Source organism: Falco cherrug, chromosome 1 (genome assembly GCF_023634085.1).
Source record: "Falco cherrug isolate bFalChe1 chromosome 1, bFalChe1.pri, whole genome shotgun sequence".
Lineage (NCBI taxonomy): Eukaryota > Metazoa > Chordata > Aves > Falconiformes > Falconidae > Falco > Falco cherrug.
Window position 1 is genome coordinate 88,712,340 of NC_073697.1, and position 23,840 is coordinate 88,736,179.

At 40.5% G+C, this 23,840-nt stretch overlaps 2 protein-coding genes across 3 annotated transcripts in view; one reads left to right on the forward strand and one right to left on the reverse strand.

The window, feature by feature from the left end:
- The window catches only part of PI4KA (phosphatidylinositol 4-kinase alpha), a 63,198-nt gene extending 50,720 nt beyond the window's left edge, over positions 1 to 12,478 (reverse strand). Inside the window, exons 1-12 of one of the 2 annotated variants that reach the window (XM_055704445.1) lie at positions 12,231 to 12,478; positions 9,829 to 9,945; positions 8,497 to 8,590; positions 7,729 to 7,817; positions 7,157 to 7,229; positions 6,567 to 6,826; positions 5,800 to 5,866; positions 3,822 to 3,970; positions 3,133 to 3,198; positions 2,016 to 2,112; positions 1,428 to 1,619; positions 574 to 674 (exon numbers count right to left, since the gene is read on the reverse strand). In XM_055704445.1, coding sequence (XP_055560420.1) covers positions 574 to 674; positions 1,428 to 1,619; positions 2,016 to 2,112; positions 3,133 to 3,198; positions 3,822 to 3,970; positions 5,800 to 5,866; positions 6,567 to 6,826; positions 7,157 to 7,229; positions 7,729 to 7,817; positions 8,497 to 8,590; positions 9,829 to 9,945; positions 12,231 to 12,440 — 1,515 coding nt within the window. In that variant the 5' untranslated portion in view covers positions 12,441 to 12,478. The remainder of the gene's footprint in view (positions 1 to 573; positions 675 to 1,427; positions 1,620 to 2,015; positions 2,113 to 3,132; positions 3,199 to 3,821; positions 3,971 to 5,799; positions 5,867 to 6,566; positions 6,827 to 7,156; positions 7,230 to 7,728; positions 7,818 to 8,496; positions 8,591 to 9,828; positions 9,946 to 12,230) is intronic. The other variant, XM_055704437.1, reaches the window with a different exon arrangement.
- A 240-nt stretch (positions 12,479 to 12,718) lies between these two features.
- On the forward strand, positions 12,719 to 23,786 carry SNAP29 (synaptosome associated protein 29). Its single transcript, XM_005445230.4, has 5 exons — positions 12,719 to 13,151; positions 14,669 to 14,865; positions 15,650 to 15,735; positions 16,798 to 16,902; positions 19,625 to 23,786. The coding sequence occupies exons 1-5, from the start codon at positions 12,948 to 12,950 to the stop codon at positions 19,780 to 19,782; spliced, it is 750 nt and encodes a 249-aa protein (XP_005445287.1). The 5' UTR covers positions 12,719 to 12,947; the 3' UTR covers positions 19,783 to 23,786.
- Positions 23,787 to 23,840: the final 54 nt, after the last annotated feature.

Genomic DNA, 23,840 nt, shown 5'->3' on the forward strand with positions numbered 1-23,840 from the left:
AAGCCTCTAATTCTTGGAGGTTTTCCTACAGTGTGTCATGCCAGTCAAGCCTTGCTGTCCCTTCCTGGGTGATTTCACAGGAATGACATGAAATGAACTGCACTTTCTAAAAATAAAGTTACTGAACAAGTTCCAACATTTAGAAAATCCTAATAACTTACTATTTACTATGTGGTGGAAAACACCGGATTTGTAAGGTTATGAATAAGTGCGAACAGGAAGACATAAAAATAAGAATAAACAAGTCTTAGCTTTAAAACTCGGTGATCTGCCAGTCCCAGTATTTTATCTGTTTATGTAATGGACTAAGAATCTAAATATTTCAGAAATGAAATACTGGTTTAAAAAACCCTCATGAATATTACTCTTCAAGAAGTAGCTGAACTAAGAAAATTCTGAAAGCACTACTCTACTGCAGTTCTAGTTTCCACAACAGACCTCTAAATACAAACATAGAGCACACTGATAGAAAGTAATACAAATAGCAGATAAAAAGTATCCTTCTGTCAACCTGCAGAAGTCCCCAAACTCTCACTCACTGATATGGTAATGACAAGTACTGTAAAGACAGACCTGCAAACAGCAAATCAGCAGTGGCAAGTGAGCAATGATGACTTTGCTTGAAGTTTTTGACTGCAGCTTCTCTGATAACTTGATGCACAGGTTTTCTGCACCTTAAATGAAAAATCCAACAGAAAAATTTATATTTATCGATTTGTTATCAGGCCACACAAATCCTAATGCTTACTGGAAATTCTAAAACAATGCAGAAAAATTATCAACTTCACTCTCTTCATACTACAAATCCTCAAAAAGATTTAGTGCTGCTTCTGCAAAAACAGTTTTGGAAACTTACTATCTGCACCAAACAGCTCTGTCAAACACTATGATTGAAAGAATGACAGTATTTAAAGTTGGTTTTGAGCATACTTCACATCTGACAGAAATTAGGTATTGCACAGTCCAAAGGAAAAAAAAAAAAATCCTTCAAATTATTCAGAGGCGGCATAAGAATTATACAAGAAAGAAAATGGAGAAAAAGTAAGGGTTTACCAGTCCTGATAGCAATGAAGAAAAAACTTTTTCTTTAAAAGAACAACTGAGAAACATTGAAGACACTAAGAGCGATAATTAAAAAACATAAACTAGAAAGTAAGAGCTGCATATAATGCAGCAATTATACCATCTCTTGTAGATAAGCCAATAGGATGTTTGTTTCCATTTCTATAAAGAGATGTCTAACTACATAGCCAACTTGTCTGACAACTTTTTGATCGAAGTTTTACTCTTGTATTCTAATAGCAAAAAGTATTGCAGTGAAATTTATTTTATATTTCTCTGAGCATCATCTACCCTCAGAGACCTTGTAAGTATTTCTACAACTTAAAAAAAATAAGACATTCCAGAGACCGAAGAGCATTTTTTACCTTGCTCATCCTTCACAGCCCACACCATGAGATCCACACAGGCAGCGTTAGCCTGACAACGCAGTTTTAAAGGACTCAGTTCATTGTGCAGTCGATCCACATCATGAAGGATTTTCTGAAGTTCTGACTGACTGCTGTTGAATTGCTCTAGCACAAAATCATGTATTTCCTTCACAAATGAGTTGGGAAGGTCTAAAGAAATAAAAGGAAACAGCATTATACTAGAAGGATGGAAGTCAGTGTATAAGAATGACAACATACATAAAATCCACTGCTACATTATAAATCAAACTATTTAATAAAGTTTATATCCTGCCTGTACCATAAATTTCATAGCAAAGTCCACCACTGAGTAGACAAATTAAATGCCATCTATTAATCCTTTTAATGGTGCTAAAAATATTTTTGTCCTGTTTCCATAGTACCTTTTCTATATATGAAAACATTTCAAAATACAAATTTTACAGGACAGGCAGAGTTCCCAGAAAACTCAAACCCCAATGTTCAAGCATTCAATACAATACAGACAACACTTTGGATACTAAACATAATGAAGGATAAATAAAAAAAAAAATACAAATACTATACCTTTCATATAGTACAAAGTGTCTCTCAGCATTTTAAACTGAGCAAGATAAAGAGGGTCACTGAATGTTTTATAATAGAGATCTGTATTAGCACCCGTCTGAAAGAGAAAAGAAGTAACCTGCTGGATTCAAAATTAAACATTTTCCATTATATGGATAATAAATCTTACTCAAGTGACATAATTGTTTCCCTCTACAATGTAAACAAGCACTTAAAACAGCTACCAGAAGTACTCTCACAGCTTTTTCCCGTCTACTTTTATTAAAAGGAAAAGTACAGCCATTCAATGCATTAAATAAGATTCAGTCAGTCTTTCGATTTGAAAAGCACATATATGTTCTCTCGAACGGAATTGTTAAAAGAAAAAAAGAAGAGGAGGATTTAAACCTCTCATTTTACTGAGATTGCAAAAAAAGAAACTGAAGCTGTCTGCACTTATGCCTACATTTCAAATATGGCAGTACTTGAAGGAAGACAGGAGGGAACAGCAAAGCCCTTTTCCTACGTAACTGAACACATACTCTTTTCAACACGGCTTTACGCTCCCAAGGAGGTGAGGCTAACTCCATAAAACGTGGTGGAGGCTGTCACAGAACTGCACCCAGGGTAGGGGAGAACAAGGACCCACAGCCCTATAGAAACAAGTATGCCACCTCTGAAAGTAAATGTCAACAAACTGTTACACTCTTCAACTCATAGAAATTACACCAAAAAGAGCAGCAGTCATTTCCAAGCCAGAAAACCACCAACACACTGTGTCTACATGAAAAAAAGACAACATTACTGTAATATGTGATAAAGACCTTCGTCTACAGTAAACCAGTTTTGGGCAACCAATGCTGTAACTTAATGAGACAACACAGCTAAAGTAAGAAAATGGTTCATTTTTTAGGAGAATAACTATTTCCTTCTGTGTAAGTGAAAAACATTCCCCCTTCACCCCCACATTTTCACACAGTTCAAGGCTAGATTTAAAGCACTGAAAGAACAGTTCAAACAGGGAATTAGTGTAATTTTGTAAAGAGAAGGCATACCTTACATACGTAGAAGACAAATTTCCAAGTATTAATTATTAAGACAAAAAAATAGTCATCAGACAAGGAATTAAAGAACATACCTCTGCAACTTCAGCTACAACTGCATCTAAGGTCTTCAGCAGAGAATCCCCAACTATCTGTTTTACCTACAGAATGAAAAAAAAAAAAAAAAAAAAAGTTTCCTGTGGGTGACTGTGATATGAAAGCAATACAATTTTGCCCATGCACAGAAAACACAAATCACTAGACCACAAAGTTTCAGATGAAATTAAGGCTACAAGAATTTCTGGCTGCAACAAGAATAAATGTATCTGAGCATCTGTGTGCTGTTCCAAAATAGCTGCTGCAGGGAGCAGACAGGGCTAGTAGTTTTTGTCACTTGCGTGAATTCCCAGCAAATAAACTCTTCTAGAAAAGGGTCTCATTCTCACAAAAAAAAGCCAATCTTGTACTTCAGCAGCTAGCAGTATTTAAGTTACCTCAGATCAAGTGGTCTGAAATACTCACACATGAAGTTTTGTCAACTTATTTGGAAAATCAAATAAGCTGACATAAACTTACTTTGATTTTCCAAATTCTTTATGATTCATAGGAATACTACTGAAGCATAATGTTAAATGCCATAAAAATAACATTACAAAAGCTTGAGAGACAAACACTGTCTCTTTATTTGGAATTCTAAAAGCTTAAAACTTAAACTGCATCTATTTCTTGCATGAATATCTAGAATACAGTCTCACTACAGCCTTTGTAAGAACCCATTGCATACCATGTTCAACAGCTGACGGAGCATTTCCAGTGGGATGTTAAACTCTTTATTGTTAATGCCATTGAAGAGAGGAGAAACTGAAAAGCTAGAGCTGATTGTACAGAAGTAATAATCAGGATCCAGTGCACTCCCATCAGGAAGATATGAACCTGATCAGAAAAAATAACAGAAACAGAAGTTTGGGGAAAGAGGATATATTAACTTCGTTTAACAGTACTGTTTAGTCACTACTAAAGAGTTATGTCCAACCCAGGTACAGTCTTTAACTTGCAAGCTATCAAGAGGCACATTTCAGCTAATTTACTGGCAAATCAAGACAGAACACTATGATGAAAACATACATTTGTTCATGAGAAGTTTACAGTGACAGTGGAAGAATTGATTTCAATGACGTGTGTCCGTATCAGAGACACTGCTAACAAAAAGTCTTCCCATATTACTGATGTACATTTACCTGAAAACATTTGTAAATGCCATTTTATTCAAAAGCATAGAGGTGCTAAGAACAGGTTAAGTCGAAACTATCTTGCAAGGTTTTCCCCTATATTAGATCAAATGAACACATGACACAGCTTTCATCTTAGAAGCAGCACCAATTCACTACTGCAATTTGAAGGCAAAGAGAAATCAAATTATTTTTCAGGTTCTAGTACTCTATTAAGCAAACAACTTGCTAAGCATGCTGTTTATATTAATTATCTTATTTACATATACATATAAATAATTATATTAATATAATAAAAATTAAGGTAATTACTTATCTTCTTCAGAAAGTAAGACTATCACAATCTATACTATTGGAAATAATACAAGGACTGCCTGTATCTGAAATAACTGGTGGAAGTCAGTATTGAAAATAAAATCCTGATCAGAATAACCATAACTCTGCTGAAGACACAATTAAATTATTCCAAAAATTTTACAAAGTTGTCCACTATCCACCTACAGTTTTGATTATTTTTGATCTACTACTATAGGCTCTCTCTAACCTGCAGCTTTTTTTTTTTTTAATTCAAAACACAAAGATCACAATATTTAAGAAGAACAAGTTGGTTCAACAGGATAGACAGAAGACAAACAGGTCTCTTCCTACCTGGCAATTTAAGAACAGTATCTGAGCTACCCTGCAATCCCATAATATGACTGAGGAAGACAGATGCCTCTACAAACAGTAATATGAAGGAAACAAAAAAAAAGTAATGTGGAAGAAATTCATTTAAACCAGGGCTCAAGAGAGGAGAATGACCCAGAAACAGATAATGGCCAAGCTGTTAAAAACCTCGGAGGGCCAGACAAAACTAGAGACACCAAAACACCTCAGATGCAGAGCTAGGCCTCCACTTGATTAATGAGACAGGTTATTTTTAAGCCCTGCTCTGACATAGAACTCAGCTCTCCCAAAACACAGTAGTTAAGAGTTTGTATATTAATTCATGAAAATTTTTCATGTTTCTGCTTTTTATGATGCAGTAATTAACACACATTAGTGAGCACTTGACTTCAGCGTGTCCTTTATTACTCTTCACTTCAGCAAGTTACTAGGTCTTACAAAATGATCCATAGTTTACTTCAAACAGAGCAGTTCAGATTTATACAATGTGCCCCAAAAGCCTCAAAATTCCAGACCCCCGTCCAAAAATCTAGTTGTCCAGTGAAGCACAGTACTAACACTTGCTCCTCAAAGTTACTCAACCTAATCTCCTGAAGTATTTTTGGCCTAGCTGAATTCAACTCTTCAGTACTAGCACAGCCTAGCAATAAGGAAATCACGTGTCTCTCAGCCTGGAAAATGCCAGTGTTAATAATAACTTCCTACTGTCTTTACACAATTTTTCAGAAACCTAGCAGGCATGTGCCAGAAAATTACGTAAAAATTCTAGAGTCCAGACAAAGGGGTCAAAAGGAATTTGGTTTTCAATTTTCTGTAGATAGTAACAAACTCCCAAATCACACACTGTTCCTTTGCAAAATAATTTACCTTCAAAGTAATGAATTGCAGATCCTCCAGGAGAGCTGGGAGGGGGAATTCCACGTTCAGGACTAACCTGAAACATTCACAAAAGCCATAATCTTAAAACTATTTACAAAACATTGAAAAGTCTTCCAGAGAATGGTTGAGACACTTTAAAATGAAACACAGCTTCAAACAAAACTAACAGGGACTACGTATTGCTGGGCCTAATAGCTCAATTGAAACAAAAAATAGGAAGTTGTCAAAAACTAGCTCAGTGCTTTTGAGTAAAGGAATGAGATCAGAATGATGACTCCTGCACTGTATGAAACCATGCCAATAGCCATCTGTGGTTTCAAAACCAGCACCTCAATCCATTCTTCCCCTAAGACAACGAACATCCACAGATACTCGTGAAACCACTGAGAGCCCATGTATCCTCAAGCACTTCTGAAAACTTCACCCACAGAGTGCCAGCTCCTCAAATTCACAGATTGACATTACACTGCTTTTTCATGAACATAAAGCAAGGAGCAGGATTTGCCAGTTGTTCCATGTGAAGACTTATTAGTCCAGGTGTTAGCTTAACTGTCACTGATTGTTCTGTAGCTGAGAAACTATAAAATTATTTTGAAACTCAGCTGTGGAACAGAAATAAAGATCTCTGTATCTGGTCAAACAACATGTCTGCAATGAGACATTGACTGCATATCCAGACTTAATGCTGCCTTAACTCCACCAAGACCACAAAATCATCTAAGCAACAACTCCAACCCAGAGCAAGTCATGCAAACCTGTGAGATGCTAGATACACTGCTAGCCTTTCTCTTCAGTGTCCCTTCTTGGCAAACAGTGAGTAGAGAACTGGGAAGAATTGATCTGAAATCATTAAAAGATCGTCGGCGAATTCCTTCAAGCTCTTCAGGAACTCTCAGGGAATGTGGGGGAATTTTTGGAAAAAGCTTTGAAAGGAGAGCCTCCTCTGAATTGCTGTAGCGACCAAAAGCTCGAGAGATTCCAATCAGGCAGGGCACTGCATACTTGCATAAATATTCTGGAAAAGTAAAAAAAAAAAAAAAAAAAAAAAAGGAAAGAGTACATTAATAGTAACTTAGAACTTCCCCTTCATGGTTTTGCTATCACTTCATTTAACTGCTTCAGCCTAATGTGATTTACAAAGACTTATCTGTGCAAGCAGAGGAAAAACTATAAATTAACACTTCCGCTTCCATATTTACCAGTCAGCAACACACAGGATAAATGTGTGTTAAGGTGAGTCAAAAGAAAAAGCTGCTCACTTTTCAGGAGCGACCCTGATAATTAGAATACACAAGAGAAGTTCAGAGGACAGGAGTTACAAATATAGTAACAATTTTTATAGTACCTTTATCATGCATTTGTGGGGTCTGGCACATTCCCAACAGGAACTGCATTACTTGTAGAATTGCATCCAAAATCTAAAGACAGATATATAAAAATATCTTTTGGTAAAGACATATCATTATCTTCTATTAGATCACTACAACAACTGGAACTTGCAAATATTAATTTAAGCACCTCTGCGAACAATTTTTCTTAATGCTGTGTGACTGAAAACATATATTGGCCTCACTCAGCTTACAGAGCTTCTTTTGTAAAGTCTGCAGTTAGCTTGTACATACCAGCAGAGGAAAACTGCAGCGGTCCTTATCTCAGTATTAAAACTGGAATTCTAAAACTCTGGGGTCAGCAGCTGGCATCCTTCAACACCCAGAAGTAAGGGCAGACTTATGAGTATCTTCTAGATACTTGACTATTAATTAACACAAGCAAAATAATGGAACGCTATGCATGTTAAAGCAATCAAACCCTTTGCAAGAAAGGTTTGCTGTGGTGTACTCTTCTCTAGACATTTGTCAGTATTACAGCATTGGAGAACTGGGCACTACATCAGTACAAACTTAAGATAAACTCTACCTGCTCTCTGAGAGATGCATCCCTGTAAGCAACATCCGATAACAACGTTACCAAGCAGAAGCTGAAGTTTTCTGCCACTGGAAGCAAGCCTGCGAAGTAAGACAGAAAATAAGCCACTTAAGCATTGTGACAGAGAACAACATAGAAAGAGCAAATGATAATAAAGCAAGAAGACGCTAAGGGATTCCCAACTCATACAGCTCTGAGATAGATTGTAGAAAAATATAGTATAACACACAAAATTAAAAGTACACTCTAACCATTATTATTTCAGCATGGAATGTTAAAAAAGTAGTTTTAACAATTAAAAAATGTCCAAGTTTTCAAGTAATTGAAAAAAAGTAAATTCTATAACATTATATAAAAGTATAGTTACATTAATTTTAAGAGAGATTAACAGAGCTAGAAATTAAGTGGTTTAATTAGTGACTAAGCATCAAAGCTAGAAGCAGAGCATACAAATCAGGTTCCACTCTGCTGCTCTAACTACGACACAATCTTCTCCAATTGAGTAACAAAAATATATTGAGCGTAGAACTATTTTTAATTCATCCAAATTAATTTAATCAAAAAGCAGTCAAGCAAGAAAGCCAGGAGCTATTAAACTTCCTCTTTGCTTCTAAAGGAAATCAATATTCAAGGCTGCTAAGTCAGGAGCTAAAACCTAGCAGGACCTATCATCTCCCCTAGTACCATATCCTGAAAAACCTTCGTAATCTCTATTTCCTGGCTGGCATTCCATGAAAGATCAAAAAATCCAAACATCACCTCTGCCCTTCCGTGCATTGCTTTCTTCTATCCATTGGACTTTAGGAAGACCCTTCAGAAGTCGGAGGAGGTAAGGAACCACATTATCTTTGTGCTAAAGAAGAAAACACTCTATTTAAAATGGAGCAGAAAAGCTGAACCATATAATCTCAACAGTTTTTAGAGATATGGAAAGACTACACTAACCACACAAAGAACTTGCTGCTAATGATTACTCCACAGGCTTCTTCAACATTGCAAAATTGATTTCAACACAGGCAACTGGAAGTAAACCAATTCGATGCTATAAATCCAATCCTTTCATTCTAGGCAACAGTTCATTCCCCACAAAACTTGGGAAAAAAACTTCCAGAACAGCAATTAACCCCAAACAATTTATTAGTTTACAGCAAGGTCAAAAATAATTTTAAGGCACCTAGAAATTCAAAGTGCCAGTCCTAATTCAGTACATGTGACTGACCTGGCACTTAACTCACCTATGTAACACTTCAGCTTCCTAATCTGCAAATCAAAGGGTAGCACTTTCCTGCCTCACAGAGTTAACTAATACTAACTGCTGGTTTTGAAAATATCGTAAAAATGCTACAAAACATGAATACAGCTGCCTTATTTAAACTTCATACTAACAAAAGCACCTAAAAAATGCAAAAAAAAAAAGGAAAAATGCAAGCAGTATTATAGTAAGTATGTACTACTAAATAGAAGATGACTCGGGTCCGATGCAAACCTAAGCAACACTGCACAACTTAAAGTAACATCTAATCACTTTGGACGTAGGACTCCATGTATCCTTCCTTTCCTCTGCACAAAACAATACCATGCCCAGAAGGGATCTTCAAAGGGAAGAGGACCAGCTTGTCATAAACAGGCTGACAGACACAAAAGGGGTGTTCATACACAATGCAGCCTATGTGCACTGTTTGTCTTCTCATGCCTGGGTAGTGCCAGTCGTGAAAGGGCCTATTACAAACCTGACATTCAGGAGTCCATTGGAACATACCTGTCATTCAGAAGCATGTGGGGAAGAACACAGAACGATACACACGGTTTGAGTAAATCCTCCTGAATAGCCTCTCCTTTCTCTCCTTAAGCTATGATGACCAACAAACATGACAGCAGTTTGGCTGTGGCAGTGTCATGACTACTGTAGCACACTCATCAGTGCTGTCCTTGTTTCCTTGTGCTCTTCTGCCTGCATCCATCTGTTATCTCTGACCCTTTTATTTATTTTTATGAAGAGTAAATACCAACTTTTCATTCATTGAACAACTAAACTTGAATTAATCCAAAATTTTTCAAGTTAAATAGAGTTAGTCTAAGCAGGACAAATACCTGAAGATCAGATTCAATTAGAAAGATTCCTAAAGCAATAACAGCATCTCTGCGACGTTCATCTAACTGGAAAATCCCATGGAAGTCCACTGGACACATACAGAGCAGTTTTTGTACCTGAAAAATAGCGGAGGAAAAGAACAGTGGAATAAGACTGAAAGTGTCAAAAAACAATCCAAGGGAACAACAGTACATCTGTTAAAACTGCCTTCCAAAAATCCACCAGTAGACCTCAGGCAAGTAATGCAAATAGCTCCTAGCTTCTCCTCATGGAGCAGAGCTGGTTGTCACGTCCATGCCCTAGCACATGCCAAGCAACAGGCCTGGGTAGCACTAACACAATAGCAAATATTTTCACAGCAGTGGAAGGAGTTGACAGGCTGTGGTTTTCAAGATTCATTCAGACCTCCTGTGTTTGAAGTGGGCAGTAGTCTTTCCATCTTCTGGAAGGCAGATGGCCACATTCCCCTCCTTTAGTCAACAATCTTAATGAGAGCATCTAAGGGCCACCAAAGAATGATGAATGACAGAAACTAAAGAAAGACAGAAAAATCTCAAGTAGATGTCAAACATTTTTACCACAACTTATTTTCACATCTCAAGAAGATTTCTGAAACTTTTCAGAGCATCACATTAACAGAGCGCATTCCTGCATCCCTGGTACAACAAAGCCTTCCCTTCCACTAATTCATTGGGCATTCTGGACATACAAAAAATGTGCACCACACACCACATTTAATCAATTCCTGTAAACAAAAACCAGGTGGACAGAGCTTTAGTTACAGCTGCACAAATGCCTCAATTACATATAGCAATGAACAATAAACTTTTACCTAGCCGAGTACGACTTTTGCTCAAATCTTTTTAGCATAATTAAGTTTCCAGAACTATTACTTTCTCACTACTTACCTATTACTTCACTCCATACCAAGCAAACACACATCTAAATAATTCTCCCAAATAACAGTTCCATAGGGAAACAAAGTAAGAAAAGGAAAATGCAACAAGCGTATTTGTCTTTTTGTAAATCTCCTTAGTGTTAATAAATACTATCTAAAAAGGACTGCCACAATAAATATTTATGTTTGAACGCAAGTTACTTCCTGTTTACATAGCTCTTTAAACACACAGCCTTGAGATTTCTAAGCCACAAAACTATTTCCCTAGAGGACTGAAAGAATTTACTGGGTACTCAGTGGAATTTTAAGATTCTGATCCTTATACTGCCAGACCTCATGATTACAAGATCCATACACAACACAAATAATCGCCTTGCTCAACATAAAACACAGCAGAGGAAATAGGAACTTTGGAAAATAACTTCTGATGCACACATCAGGTTAATATCTGCAATAAAATGAGTGAGTAATTTCAGCTAGATATGAACCATTAACATAATTTAACTGCTACTATAGTCTCTCAAACTAAAGAAATAAACCCCTGAATATTAGTGAACCAACAGCAAGACATAAAAAAATTATTCACAGTTGGCTGTCAGACCAATGGCAGATTCTGAGAACAAGAACTAAGCAGTCTGTGACAGAGGACCACAAACAAGCACTATAGTTTTCACCAGCGCAGCTTTGAGCTCAGAGACACCAACACCCGACACACCCGGCTGCCCCACGCCAGCGGTGGGTCTCCACTGAGACCCACCGGGGGTACTGCCCAGGCGAGGGCTCCCACCTGCTTTTACATTCCGTGGAGGTTTATCCCAAGCAAATTTTACCTTGAGCCGACCGCGTCCCTTGGATTTAACCAGATACGTGGAATAAAGCGGCCTGCCCTAATTAAGCTGAGACTAATTAAACTTATAGGACTGTGTTCCACAAAATTCAGGGATGCGAAACTGCTGCAAGGACCCACGTTCCTCGCAAGGTCACGGGGGCCGATGGCCACAGCTGCTGTGGCGATGCCTCCCGTGACCGTGCTTTGGGGTCCCGCCGGGCCCGCAGCCCCCACGCAGGGCCGGGGCAGGCCCCGCCCGCGGCGGCAGCATCCCCGGGCACGGACACAAACCCCCCCCCCCGGGGCACGGACCCCCAGCGCCGCCCTGACCCGCTCCCCACGCGTGCCAGAGCCAAGCGAGGCGGCCTCCCACCCCCGCCCCGCACACGGCCGCGACCCCCCGCCCTCCCACCCCCGCGGCACGAACACTCTCCACAGGAAGGGTCCCCCCTGCCCCAGCACCCCCGATGCCGACCCCTCCACGCAGCCCCCACCCGTGTGACGCACACACAGACGGCCCCCCCCGCTCGCACGACGCCCCTTCTCCCCACACACACGCAGCCCCCAGGCGAGACGACCCCTCCCACCACCACAGGCGCAGCCCCCACGCGTGACAACCCCACACTCCCCGCAGGCACAGCCCCTCCCCGCCCCCCTCACGGGGCTCCCCTCACCTTCTCCAGCGGCGCCGGGCTCTGCACCGCCAGCGACCGCGCCAGCGACAGCACCGTGTTGAAATAAAACCCGCGCGCGGTGCCCGCGCTGCTCCCCCGCCCCACAGAAGGAGCCGCGCCCGCGGTGGTCGTAGTAGTGGTGGCCACCGCCGCCGCCGTCGCCGCCGTCGCAGCGGCCACCGCGGCCGCCGCCACAGCCGCGGCCGCCATGTTCTGAGGGAACGCGAAGCGCAGCCCGCCCGCCGGCCAGCTCGCGCCCCGCCCTCTCTCGCAAGACTTCCACCTCCCGCGGGATCACGGATCGCGAATCGCACCGCAAAGATGGCGGCGCTAGCCGTGGCTTCCCCGCCCTTCACCAGTGCCCCGCCCTGGCTGCCGCGCCGCCCGCCCTCAGGCCCCGCTGTACAAATGGGCGCGCTCAGCCCTACTACTTCCCTCCCCCCGCCGCGGTGGTCTCTCCCAGCAACCGCCTATCTCTTAGCGGGGCGCCGGCACGCTTGCCCCGCCCCGGGCGGGGGTGGAGGGTGAGCGGTGGTTTCGCCCGGCGGCGGCCTGTGGGCGGAAGGAGCGGAGAGGGCCTTGGTCTGAGGTGGGGGCTTGACAGCTGGCGGCGGGGCAGGCGTGGGTCGTCCCCCGTGAGGCGAGAGGGTTGAGGGCGCCGTCTGCCTCAGGCGCTCGCCGCGGACGCTGCCTTCGCGCCCGGCTGTCGGCGGCGCCATGTCGGCCGTCCCGAGGAGCTACAACCCGTTCGCCGAGGAGGACGATGAGGAGGAGGAGGAGGTGGCGGCGCGGGGCAGCGGAGAGCGGCAGCGGTACCTGCAGCAGGAGGTGCTGCGCCGCTCCGCCGCCACCGCCGACAGCACCGCCCGCTCCCTCTCGCTCCTCTACGAGTCGGAGCGGATCGGCGTGGCCGCCTCCGAGGTGGGTCGCGGCGGCTCGGGGCCTGGGCCCGGGGCGGAGCCGCCTCCCTTCGCGCCGCTGCTGTGTCTGGGCCGCGGCGGCCACCCCTGCCCTGTGTCCGCCGCCCCCGCCAGGGACCGCCGGGGGGCTGCTTGCCCTTCCCCGCGGGTCTCCGGAACGGCTCCGCAGGGTCAGTCGGTGCCTCGGAGACACCGGATCTTTCTGCGCCGCCGCAGGCTGGCGGTTTCGGGGGAGGCGGTTGGATTTCTGAGGAAAAATCCCCCGTTAGCTCCTCTCTGTCTGTACGGGCCTGAGAGTAGGACTGGGCTGTGTTTTCAGCTGCTTTTAACAATTCTTATTAAGTCTTATTAATCGTATTTATGCCTATTTTTATCTGACCAAAACGCGTTCAGGGGCTCTCGACGAAGCGAAGAGCCTGCCCTGTTGTTGTTTGTTGCTGTGTTTCACCCCAATGAATCACTTCCTCCGTTCCTCCTGCCTGGCTAGCAGGGCTTGTGCTTAGAGAGGTCGCTCGTAAAGGTCTTGTCCCTTGTGTCACCTGCTAATGGCACGTTTCTTTGAACAGCAGTAATGTAGCTGCCGAAATCCACCCGGGAGCACCCGCAGGCCGCGGTAGGTGCTGGCGCTGAGGAGGGCTCTCCGCGACGCCAACACACACATGCGAGCGCGTGACTTGTCCAGGAAAGCACAAATGAGGAATCAAGAACTTAGGCTTAACATAGGGCTCGTGGAAAGACTTGAATCATATGCGTTTGCTGCTTTATTGAAGGGAAGGAAAGAATATTCAACTAGAATTTCCTGAAGTTTAGAGACAATATGGATGCAAGTTCCTTGTTCTGGATTAGTGTTAGCTGCAGGTAGCTTTCCTGCCAGAATTTGCCAGAATCTTTGGATTACTTTGGAATAGTGTTGGTGCTGCTGAATTGGAAAATAGCATAATTGTATATATCAACATTTCAAATCCTGTACTGCTAGTATCAGCTAAAATATTATACCTATGCTATGAAAATACTCTGTTTGTGTTTATTTCCTGTGGTTATCCTGTTTATAAATGACCAGGAACATCCCAGTAATGTGAAAATAGTATCCCTTTCCAGTGAAGGTGTCGTTCACAACTAGAAATAGTACCGCTTGCTTGTTTCCCAGCCTTAAACCCTTGCATTTTCACTGCATGTCCCATCTGGTGCCATGCTTGTTCCATCAAGAAGAGGTACAAACATCAGCCTGACAAAAGGCCAATACAGAAAATTCCTGGATGCTCTTTGTGGTAGGTGTCAGGAAACTGGCATTGCATAGTGATGATGGTTTTATAGCTGGCTAATGCTATGGCTGACTAGCAGCTCTTGATTGGAATGCTCTGGAGGAAGAGTGAGTGAGTGAAAAAGCTACGTGCCTTTAGAAATAATCTACACAGATGAAGGAACTCTGTTATTTTCCTTTAGTGTGTCTGTTACATGCTTGATATTTCAGTTTATCTTGGCTTTACTAGCTTCTCTTTTTCTGTCAATGTCTGTTAGGAGCTCGTACGTCAAGGAGAGGCACTGAAGCGCACGGAACAGATGGTAGATAAAATGGACCAGGACTTGAAGACTAGTCAAAGGCACATAAATAGCATTAAAAGTGTTTGGGGGGGCTTGGTAAATTACTTCAAAGCCAAACCTCCAGAGAGCAGACCAGAGCAGAATGGAACCCCTGAATATTATGCTAACAGTAGGTAAGTAAAATAAATATTGTACTTGAGATTTATCTCCCACAGCATCTCTAAAATGTCACCAGAAAACCAGAACTTAAAAGATCTGTTGACTCTGTTGAGTAGACTTTTGAGATGGTGTCTAGCTCCCTTTTTCCTTTAACTCTGAGAGAAATGTTTTTACTCTTATTTATAATTTTAGTGGTAATAATGACTTGTAATTGTGTTAATTTTGTAATTAACTTGTAATTGAAGTTAATTAGAACAACTACACAAAGTCACACAAGTAATTCTTCAGAGCCTTCTGAAGTATCATGCTTACTTCAGTCTTATCAGGAAGTCATGATTTGTAGCATTGACATGCTTCCAGTTAAACATTATGTGCATTTCTCTAGCTTTAATAGAAGCTGTAATTAAAAAAAATCGTTGCTGTGGAGTTACTGTGTCTTACAGTACTTGTCTGTCTTGAGCTGAGAAATTTATGTCAAGCCTGGTAATGCTACATGGATTGATTCCCCCTTCCCTTCCCCCTCAATCTTCCACTAGAGGAAAGCAACAGGTTGCCTCCAAGATGGAAGATACAGTTTTTGTTTTGATCTCAAAGTTTCCATACCCTATTTTCAGCACTAAAGCAACCAGTTCTGCTCTCACTGAAAACAAATGCTAATAGTTTATTTTAAAGGAGCATTTAGGATTGGGCCTGACAAATTTGCTTTTGTTTAAATTTGATACCTGTTCTTGTTTAACAGAGTCGGAATGAGGCCTGTGGTCCATTGGAATGTTTTCTTTTTATTCTCTTTATTACTAGATTGAAAGAAGCAATGATGTCTAGTAAAGAACAAGAGTCAAAATACCAGGAAAGTCATCCAAATTTAAGGAAGCTAGATAATTCAGGTTTGTTAACTTTATACTGAATGTCTGTTATCCGTGTGGGGCAAACTTGCACAGTGGTGAAGGCAGACACCCTTCAGCCTGCCCAATTGTTGACTTGCGTTGCTGCCTATCATCTGGAGATTTGTATCCCTTCATGGCTTTGAATTCTAGGCAATTATCTTTCCTAAAACTCCTTATATCCATGCTGAGGATGTGAAATTTTTTACTTGGATGCAGATTTTATTTAGCCCTTCCAGGAGTGGGGGTGAGGGAAATTATGCTGCAGCTGCTAAAGACTGATATATCCAGTGCCTGTATTTGCACAGAGGAGACTATAGCCAAGAATTCACACAAGCTGCAGGCAGCCTTGTCCTATGTTTGCCAAAATGTCAACTTACAGGTTCAGAGGTTCTCCTTTTTAACTACCATTTGTCATAGTTTTCATATATGTTTTCCTTGTTATTTCAAACATGGATTATAACCCTTCATACTGAAGTCATTACTTGATTCACGCAAGGAAGTGTAGCTTTGGTCTTGTTCCTCTTTCTCACAATGAGTTAACTTGTGTGGTGATGTTAACATACAAAGTAACTGTTCCTTTTTGAAGAGGTTCAATTATTTAGCTTAGTAAGAGTGAGAAAGCAGCAGGGTATCTATAGTTGTAGTTGTGTAAGCGAAGGAGTGGGTTTTGGTAACATTAATCTCCATTCCACTCCATGGAATATTAAAAGTCTGTCCGATAGAGGGCAGAAATAACTCTCTGGTGGCTTGACCTGGGAGAACACTAACTGCTGCTGGTAGAAGTTACCAACTTACTTGCTTTGTTGGACGGGGTTTTTCCTTTTTTCTCTCAACTACATAGTAGAACTACAAAAGGCAGCCCAAAAGAGAATAATTGTAGCTTAATAACTGTTCATCTTGAGGGGTGCTGTATACCTTGGACTGGTTTTGATATATTGCCAACAGGTTATGTGATTACATGGCAGCTGTGGCCAGACTAATTTTTAATAGCCCTTCTAAAATGTTATAGCTTCTTCTTGCTAGCTTTTCTATTATAAAATATTATGTATCTACTCTTAACAGACAACAATTTCAGCAAAGCAGATTTAGTTTCTTCAGTGCAAGGGGATTCCTATCCGAAGAACCAACACCTGCGAGCTTACCACCAGAAAATTGATAGCAACTTGGGTGAGTGAGAAAATTGAAGCTGTTTGATGTAATTCAATTTTTGGCTCTTGAGCCAGAGAAAATTACTAAGTAAGATATTGTGAACAAACAGTTTTTCACTTAATTCACATGTGAAATTTGATAATAATAAAAATAAATTATTTGCTTGTATTCAGCATTCATGTGGCAAGAACCCGAAGTTGATTGAAGCATACAGTATTTGAATGGTAGAATGCTGTAAGGTGTCTGTGGATCAACTACTTGCAAATATTAATAACAAGTCAGGGTTAGACATTAATTTAATGTGAAACCAGCTAGAAACAAACTGGCTAGGATGCCTGGAATAGTATAAATCTACTGTGGACACTACTGGTATCAGTACTTCAACTCTTCAGCAACATGCTTGTGCTTTAGAAATAGTTAGGTTTTGAACTGTCTCTGAGCAGAGAGACCAAGGGGAAAAACCCACACCAAAACCATAAGGTCTGTTAGATCATATATTGACAAGAAAAACACTTACCAAGTATGAATACGTTAGCAAATCTGTCATTTGAATGACAAAATGGTGCTGAAGTATCCCATAACATTTGCATTCAAGATACGAAAATGTCTCTTTAAATCATTGTATAAGTTGACTGGAATATTACTGAGACAAGCAGGCTTATTCACCTGTGGTGGTTTGACCCTGGCTGGATGCCAGGTGCCCACCAAAACCACTCATGACTTCCCTCCTCAACTGGGTGGGGAGAGAAAATATATCAAAAGGCTCGTGGGTAGGCATAAGGACAGGGAGATCACTCAGCAATTACTGTTATGAGCGAAAGAGACTCAACTTCTTTAATTTACTACCATTCAAATCAGAAAAAAACACCTTCCCCCCACTGCTTACTTCTTCCTGGGCTTAACTTAATTCCCAGTACCTCTATGTCTTTGCCCTGAGCAGAGCAGGGGAGCAGGGAATGGGCATTACAGTCAGTTCATAGCATGTTGTTTCTGCTGTTCCTTCTTCCTCACATTCCTCCCTTGTCCAGCATGAGCTTTTTCCCACGGGAGACAGTTCTCCATTAATTTCTCCAGCATGAGTCCTCCCCATGGGCTGCAGTTCTTCATGCACTGCTCCAGCATGCGTTCCGTCCATGGGGTACAGCCCTTCAGGAACAGACTGCTCCAGCATGGGTCCCCTGTGGGGTCACAAGCCTGCCAGCAAACCTGTTGCAGCATGGACTCTTCGTAGGTCCACAAGTCCCACCAGCAAAACTGCTCCAGTGTAGGCTTCCCACAAGTCAGCGCCTCCTTCAGGATCCACCTGCTCTGGTGTGGGGTCCTCTGTGGGCTGCAGGTGGATCTCTGCTCCACTGTTAACCTGCAGGGGCACAGCCTGCCTCACCATGGGCTTCACCACAGGCTGCAGGGAATCTCTGCTCCAGCGCCTGGAGCACCTCCTGCCTTCTTCTGCACTGACCTTGGTGTCTGCAGAGTTGTGGTGCTCTCAAAGTCTCACTGCTCTCAGTGGTGCTGATTTTTTTTCCGTATTATACTATCCCAGAGGTGCTGCCACTGCACTGATTAGCTTGGCCTTGCCCAGTGGTGGGCTTGTTTTGGAGCTGGCTGGCATTGGCTGCATTGGACATGGGGGAAGCTCCTAGCATATTCTCACAGAAGCCACCTCTGTAGCCCCCGCCCCCCCCCCCCCCCCACTACCAAAACCTTGCCCCACAAACCCACTATACCATCTATTCTGAAAAGTCTTAAGCAGGTACTAGTAACATTAATAAGGAAATACTGCTTTGAATTGACATCCAGATTATATCAGCGTGGATACTTACTACCTCTTTTTCTAAAGCTTACTACTTATATTGAAAGATGCATTCAACTTACCTGACTGACAGTTGAATGCAGACATGAAATTGTACATCAGTTTGGACCCAAAGAATTTACAACTGTGCACAACTTTTGAAATAAACAAGTTATGCAGAAAATAGAAGAATCAAAAGGCACTAAATATTTAATTTGTGAAATTGCTGCATTTCTTTCATTACTTCCCAAAACCACTCAGCTGACTTTCTCTTCCTTTGTTCTGTAGCATATATACAAAGTGCCTCTTTGCTTACATGTGTCACTGTTTAGCTGACCTAGAAATCAGAAAGGAATAGATCAAAGTAGTCAAGCACCAGTTAGTAGACACACATTTGTTCTACTCCCAAGCTGTGCAAAACTTATTAGCCTCAGAAGCATTTATACCAATAAATTATATGATTAAATAGTTTCCTTGTAGCCAAATGAGAAAATCTGGAAATGGGATTTTTTCAATCTATGCTTGGTAAATAACTGCTTAAATCTTAGTGTATTGATGATACCTCGGCATGAAGTTTAAGGTAAAACAATTGAGGTAGTGAGCATACTGTGTATACAGAGCTGAGAAAAGATGTGCCAAATTTTCTAGGAATTTTTTTTTTAAAGTAAAAAGTACATTACAGAGTATGTCATTTTATAAAGATCTGATTTGGTTTTAAGCATTTGTCATTAACTTGTAATGGAAAAAAGGAGGAAGTGATTATTTCTGGTAGTAATGCTGTAGAAGTATTAAAACGTCAACACTTCCACTACTGGAGAACAACATTTAGATTTGAGCAGTTGTAATGAACATTTTCTAACTCAGGGTTTTGTAGAAGAGGGAATCCTGAGAGTGTCCATTTAAACAGTATGCTTTATGCTTCCTTATGGTCCCTCTCTTTATTGACAGATGAGATGTCTTCTGGATTGAGTCGTCTGAAAAACCTAGCTCTTGGTCTGCAGACAGAAATAGATGAGCAAGATGATATGCTGGATCGGCTAACAAAAAAAGTGGAGACACTGGACGTCAATATTAAAAGTACTGATAAAAAAGTCCGACAACTTTAAAGGCTTTTTAGAAATATTTTTGTCCAGCATCAATTCTTCTTGGATGTCTTATCTCAACTGATCGCCTAAAACAAAAAAATCTTGGACAGTGTCCATTTCTTTTTTTTCTGATATGTTATTGATTTTGTTGTCATTAAAATGGCATAATCTTAAGTGCAGCATAATACATTATACTTCTTCCTAATGAATATGGGAAAAGTGCATGTTGAGTGAAATCTCTCAGCGCTTGGTAAGTGGTTTTGTGCTGGATACCCTGCTCAGCTGTATAACTGTGCATGATGTGTGCGCAGGAATTTGCAATCTACAAAGCTCCAGTGTCCTTGGCCTGGTAGCTGCGATGAGAAAAGTAACTGCATTTTACCCCTGTTTTGGGGAGAGGGTAGGGGGAACAGAATGTGCTGCTTTGCCCAGAGCAAATGTTGCTGATTCTGTTTACCTACAGCTATTTTAAATTCTGAAAAAATGCTGATTTCCAGCTGTAAAAATAATTCGAAGTGACTGTTCTCTGGTGTTTCTGGGGCTTAAGGAACGCACTGTTCTGTGGAAGTTGTGAAATACTGGGGATGTCATGCAGTGATGATAATACCCTGTGCACATTCCCTTTCCTAAGATGACTTTTGCCAAATGTGGCTCCACAAAATGCAGGGTTTATGTTTGGGTCACTAAATTCTATCACCTTTATAGCATTTTCTGTAAAGATCTCTAAGGGTGTCTTACAGTCAGCAAGAAGTGCTGATTGACAGTGACCCCAAAAGTTTGGATAACAAAATCAGGACTTAAATATATGTGCTCTTAAAGATTCTTGTGTAGAAATTGCTACAGTCTTGCTTTTTTATTTCCTGCTTTTTCTCAGTTTATTCAGTTAGGTGATTATTTGAAAAAGAACTTCCATTTTAGAAACAGAGAGTTGGTCTGATGCTGCACAGATTGTAGGAGACTGTTCTTTAACGTTTATTTCAGATGCGATAGGGATTGAGTAGGTGCTGTGCTTTCCCAGGTAATGACTGTTTTGAAGAAACTTAGCAGGTGTGAAAAGTTCCTGCGAATAAAGAAAAGCTCAATAACATCTTTGAATCTTCCAGATAGAAGTTGGGCCTTCCAATTTGCTTTATTCTTTTGTAAGTATCACTGTAGAACAAAATGATAACAATTCTGCTCCTGCCTGAAGACATGACAGTGAGAACTTGCTGTCTGTCATGAAAACAAGTTATTTCAGTTTGGAGAGGCCAAGGGACCTGTGTCAGTATTGCAGCACTTGCTGTCACAAATGACAATGTGTGGCTAAGAAGAGAGAGTTGCTTTTTGAGCTGTATCTTGGTATTTTACCAATTAAAGGAAGACCTTGGTGTTTAGGGCTATCGAGCTTTTACCCCTCATGAACATCGTGTTCACACCCTCCCTTTTTCTTTTTTCAAGGATTTGTTGCCTTGAGCTGGCTTGCTGCGAAGTACATGCCATTGTTAAGGAGATAAAACTTGAGTCTTTCTTGGTTTACTGTGTCTCCTGAAAGTTCACTTGTAGAAAAATGAATCACTAAAAAAGCTATACTTCTTGGACATAATATTATGGAAAAAATATTATTCCTGGGATTACTAGCAGAGTAGAGTTGTGAATTAATTTGAGGTGAGCTTCTGTTTCCCCTTATGTTACTGATGTCATTGATTTCAGTCCCTAAAAAGAAATGTGGTTTCCAGGGACATAAAACTTCAAGAGATATTGAGTACCTTTAATTGTTTTTTAATTTTCACTTTGTGCCATTTACGTTCATTTGGAACTGTGAAAAAACTTATTAATAACAATGTATCATCTTAACTTTTTGGGTATATACCATAATTAATTCTCTGTTACTCTGTTAGAATATTTATGAATTATATAATTTGATGTCTCAACATGGTTGATGCATTTATTTAGTAAATGATACAATCATTAGTTTTCAAAACGTTAAGTATCTTAGTGAACGAAGATTGAGATTTTGATTAGACCTACTTTAGTTTCTTATTTCACTCTTCCCTTTTAATAAAAAGGGTGAAAAGACTTGCATTTTTTTCTTATCCCAATGCTGGTTAACAGAAACACACCTTAGAAAGGCTGTATAAATTCTCTCCAGACAGAGAATGAAAAAAAAATGGCATAGTAACACTCCTTTTACTGTGAGATCTGCCTTCACCTGAATGCAACTGTTTCACAACTAAATTTTTTGCGGAGTAAGAATTTAACTAGGGAGTACGCTGAGACTTTCTCAACTAGGGTATGGCTAATGGAGGAAAAATGTAGCTGTAGTTGTGTTACGTGTAATAAGAAATGTGGAGCTTGGATTCAAACAAAAATTTTTGTTGATTTAAGAGTGAAGTGTGTTGCCTTTCTAATGTAAACTATTCAATTTTTTAGTCTCAATTATTTCACAAAATGAACTGAAGTTTTTGGTCGACTGTTCAGTTGTATTAGCCTTATGAAATGTTTATTGCATCCTGGATCTCTTTGCCTTTTAAACACAGGCAGGAAAGGTGGATTAAAAAAAATAACCCCCTATTTCTGCTTTGTGAACCTCATGATCCAAGCAGACTAGAACACCTGCATCTCAGCCATGTGGAAGTCATGCAGAGGTCTAACTTCTCATCTCTTCTAAGAATCCCATTCATTGCCTCAGTAATGTATGTCTGTCTTTGCTTAGGCTTTCCTGCTCAATTTATTTTTCTTTTTGGTATTTTTTAATGGCCTTGTTTTAAAGGATTATTTCCCACATCTGATTTCTTTTGTGGGGAAAAAAAGATGGTGTATGGGAGTAAATTCATTCCTGTGACAAACTGAATTCCCATTCTTGCCTTTCATACGGGTGATTTATGTTGATGAAGAACTTAAGTGTAACTGACATGAAGAGACCACACTATTTTGTAATAGTGATGAATTTTTTTGCTCCTTAGAGTAACTTTCCTGCAGAAAGGGGAAATTTAAAGGAAACAAAAAATAAACCACCACATGATTTTTGCCGGTCCAGGAAATGTCATTTTGCATGTGTTATGAAGGACTTAGTTCAGTAGCTTTTCTTACTACTTCCTGAGAGAATTTTATTTCTTGGATACTGTTGAAAAACTTACTTTGTGTAGGGTATAGGACTTCCAGAAGAAATTTAATTTGCACTCAAGCGCTAACTTGGTAAGTTAAATGATATTGCCTAAATACTCATGTTGGTGTAGAAACTGGTGTCATTGCAGCAAAATACCTCTGTTAATTTTATTGTCTTGAGTAGAAGTTGAAGGTCAGAAGATGATAGAAAAAAATATTTTGTGTTCTTTGCACAAGGCATTTTCTTGTTTCTCAAAAAGTTTGCTAATACATTTTGAAGAGGTTTTAAACACTAGAAAGTAGCATACCCTGCGTACATAAGACTAAAAACAGCAAGGAAAAAAAACTAGTGTCTGACTACTAGATGCCTAGGTGTATTTGCTTTTTAAATTTCCTGAGCATTGAATTAAATATTGTAACAAGTGATGCGTAGCTGAATTTTAGTCTGTACTACAAAGATCTGTTGCTGTGCTGAACTCTGTTGGCCTACAGAAGTTGCTGGGGGCACTACATGGTGCCACGGGTTTTCTAATGTGTGAAACTCATCTGAAATATTTTGCTGCTTAGTAGTTTTTGTGAAGTGATATCATTTGTTAAATGGTAAAATAGAAAATACTTTCCAACCACTCTGCCTTCTGAACAAACAGATTTTTGTAGGCATTTTTACAAGCATAACATACAGAGGATATGTGTTAATTTTTACTTTGAAATATATGGGGCTTAATTTTCAAAATCACAGGTAGTGATTAATTGTGTCTATGGCTTTTTTAAATAGTACTTTAATTCTGTGCCACCCAAGTGTAACAATTTTATACTAGTCAAATTGAAATATCTATTTCTTTTATTTAAGTGCTAAACTGGATTGTAGTATGGTAATTTAAGAAATTGAATGAAATGAATGTTGAATGGTAAGATGGTGAATAAAGGTGCTTATAAATGGAGAGTTTTTACATTTATTTCCCTAAAATTCTTTGCTAACAGCTTCATTGACATTT

Coding starts and splice junctions, on each gene's coding strand:
- SNAP29 (XM_005445230.4), top strand. CDS start 12,948: ATGTCGGCCGTCCCGAGGAGCTACAACCCGTTCGCCGAGGAGGACGAT. Junction 13,152..14,668: donor TCGGCGTGGCCGCCTCCGAG/GTGGGTCGCGGC, acceptor AATGTCTGTTAG/GAGCTCGTACGTCAAGGAGA. Junction 14,866..15,649: donor GAATATTATGCTAACAGTAG/GTAAGTAAAATA, acceptor CTTTATTACTAG/ATTGAAAGAAGCAATGATGT.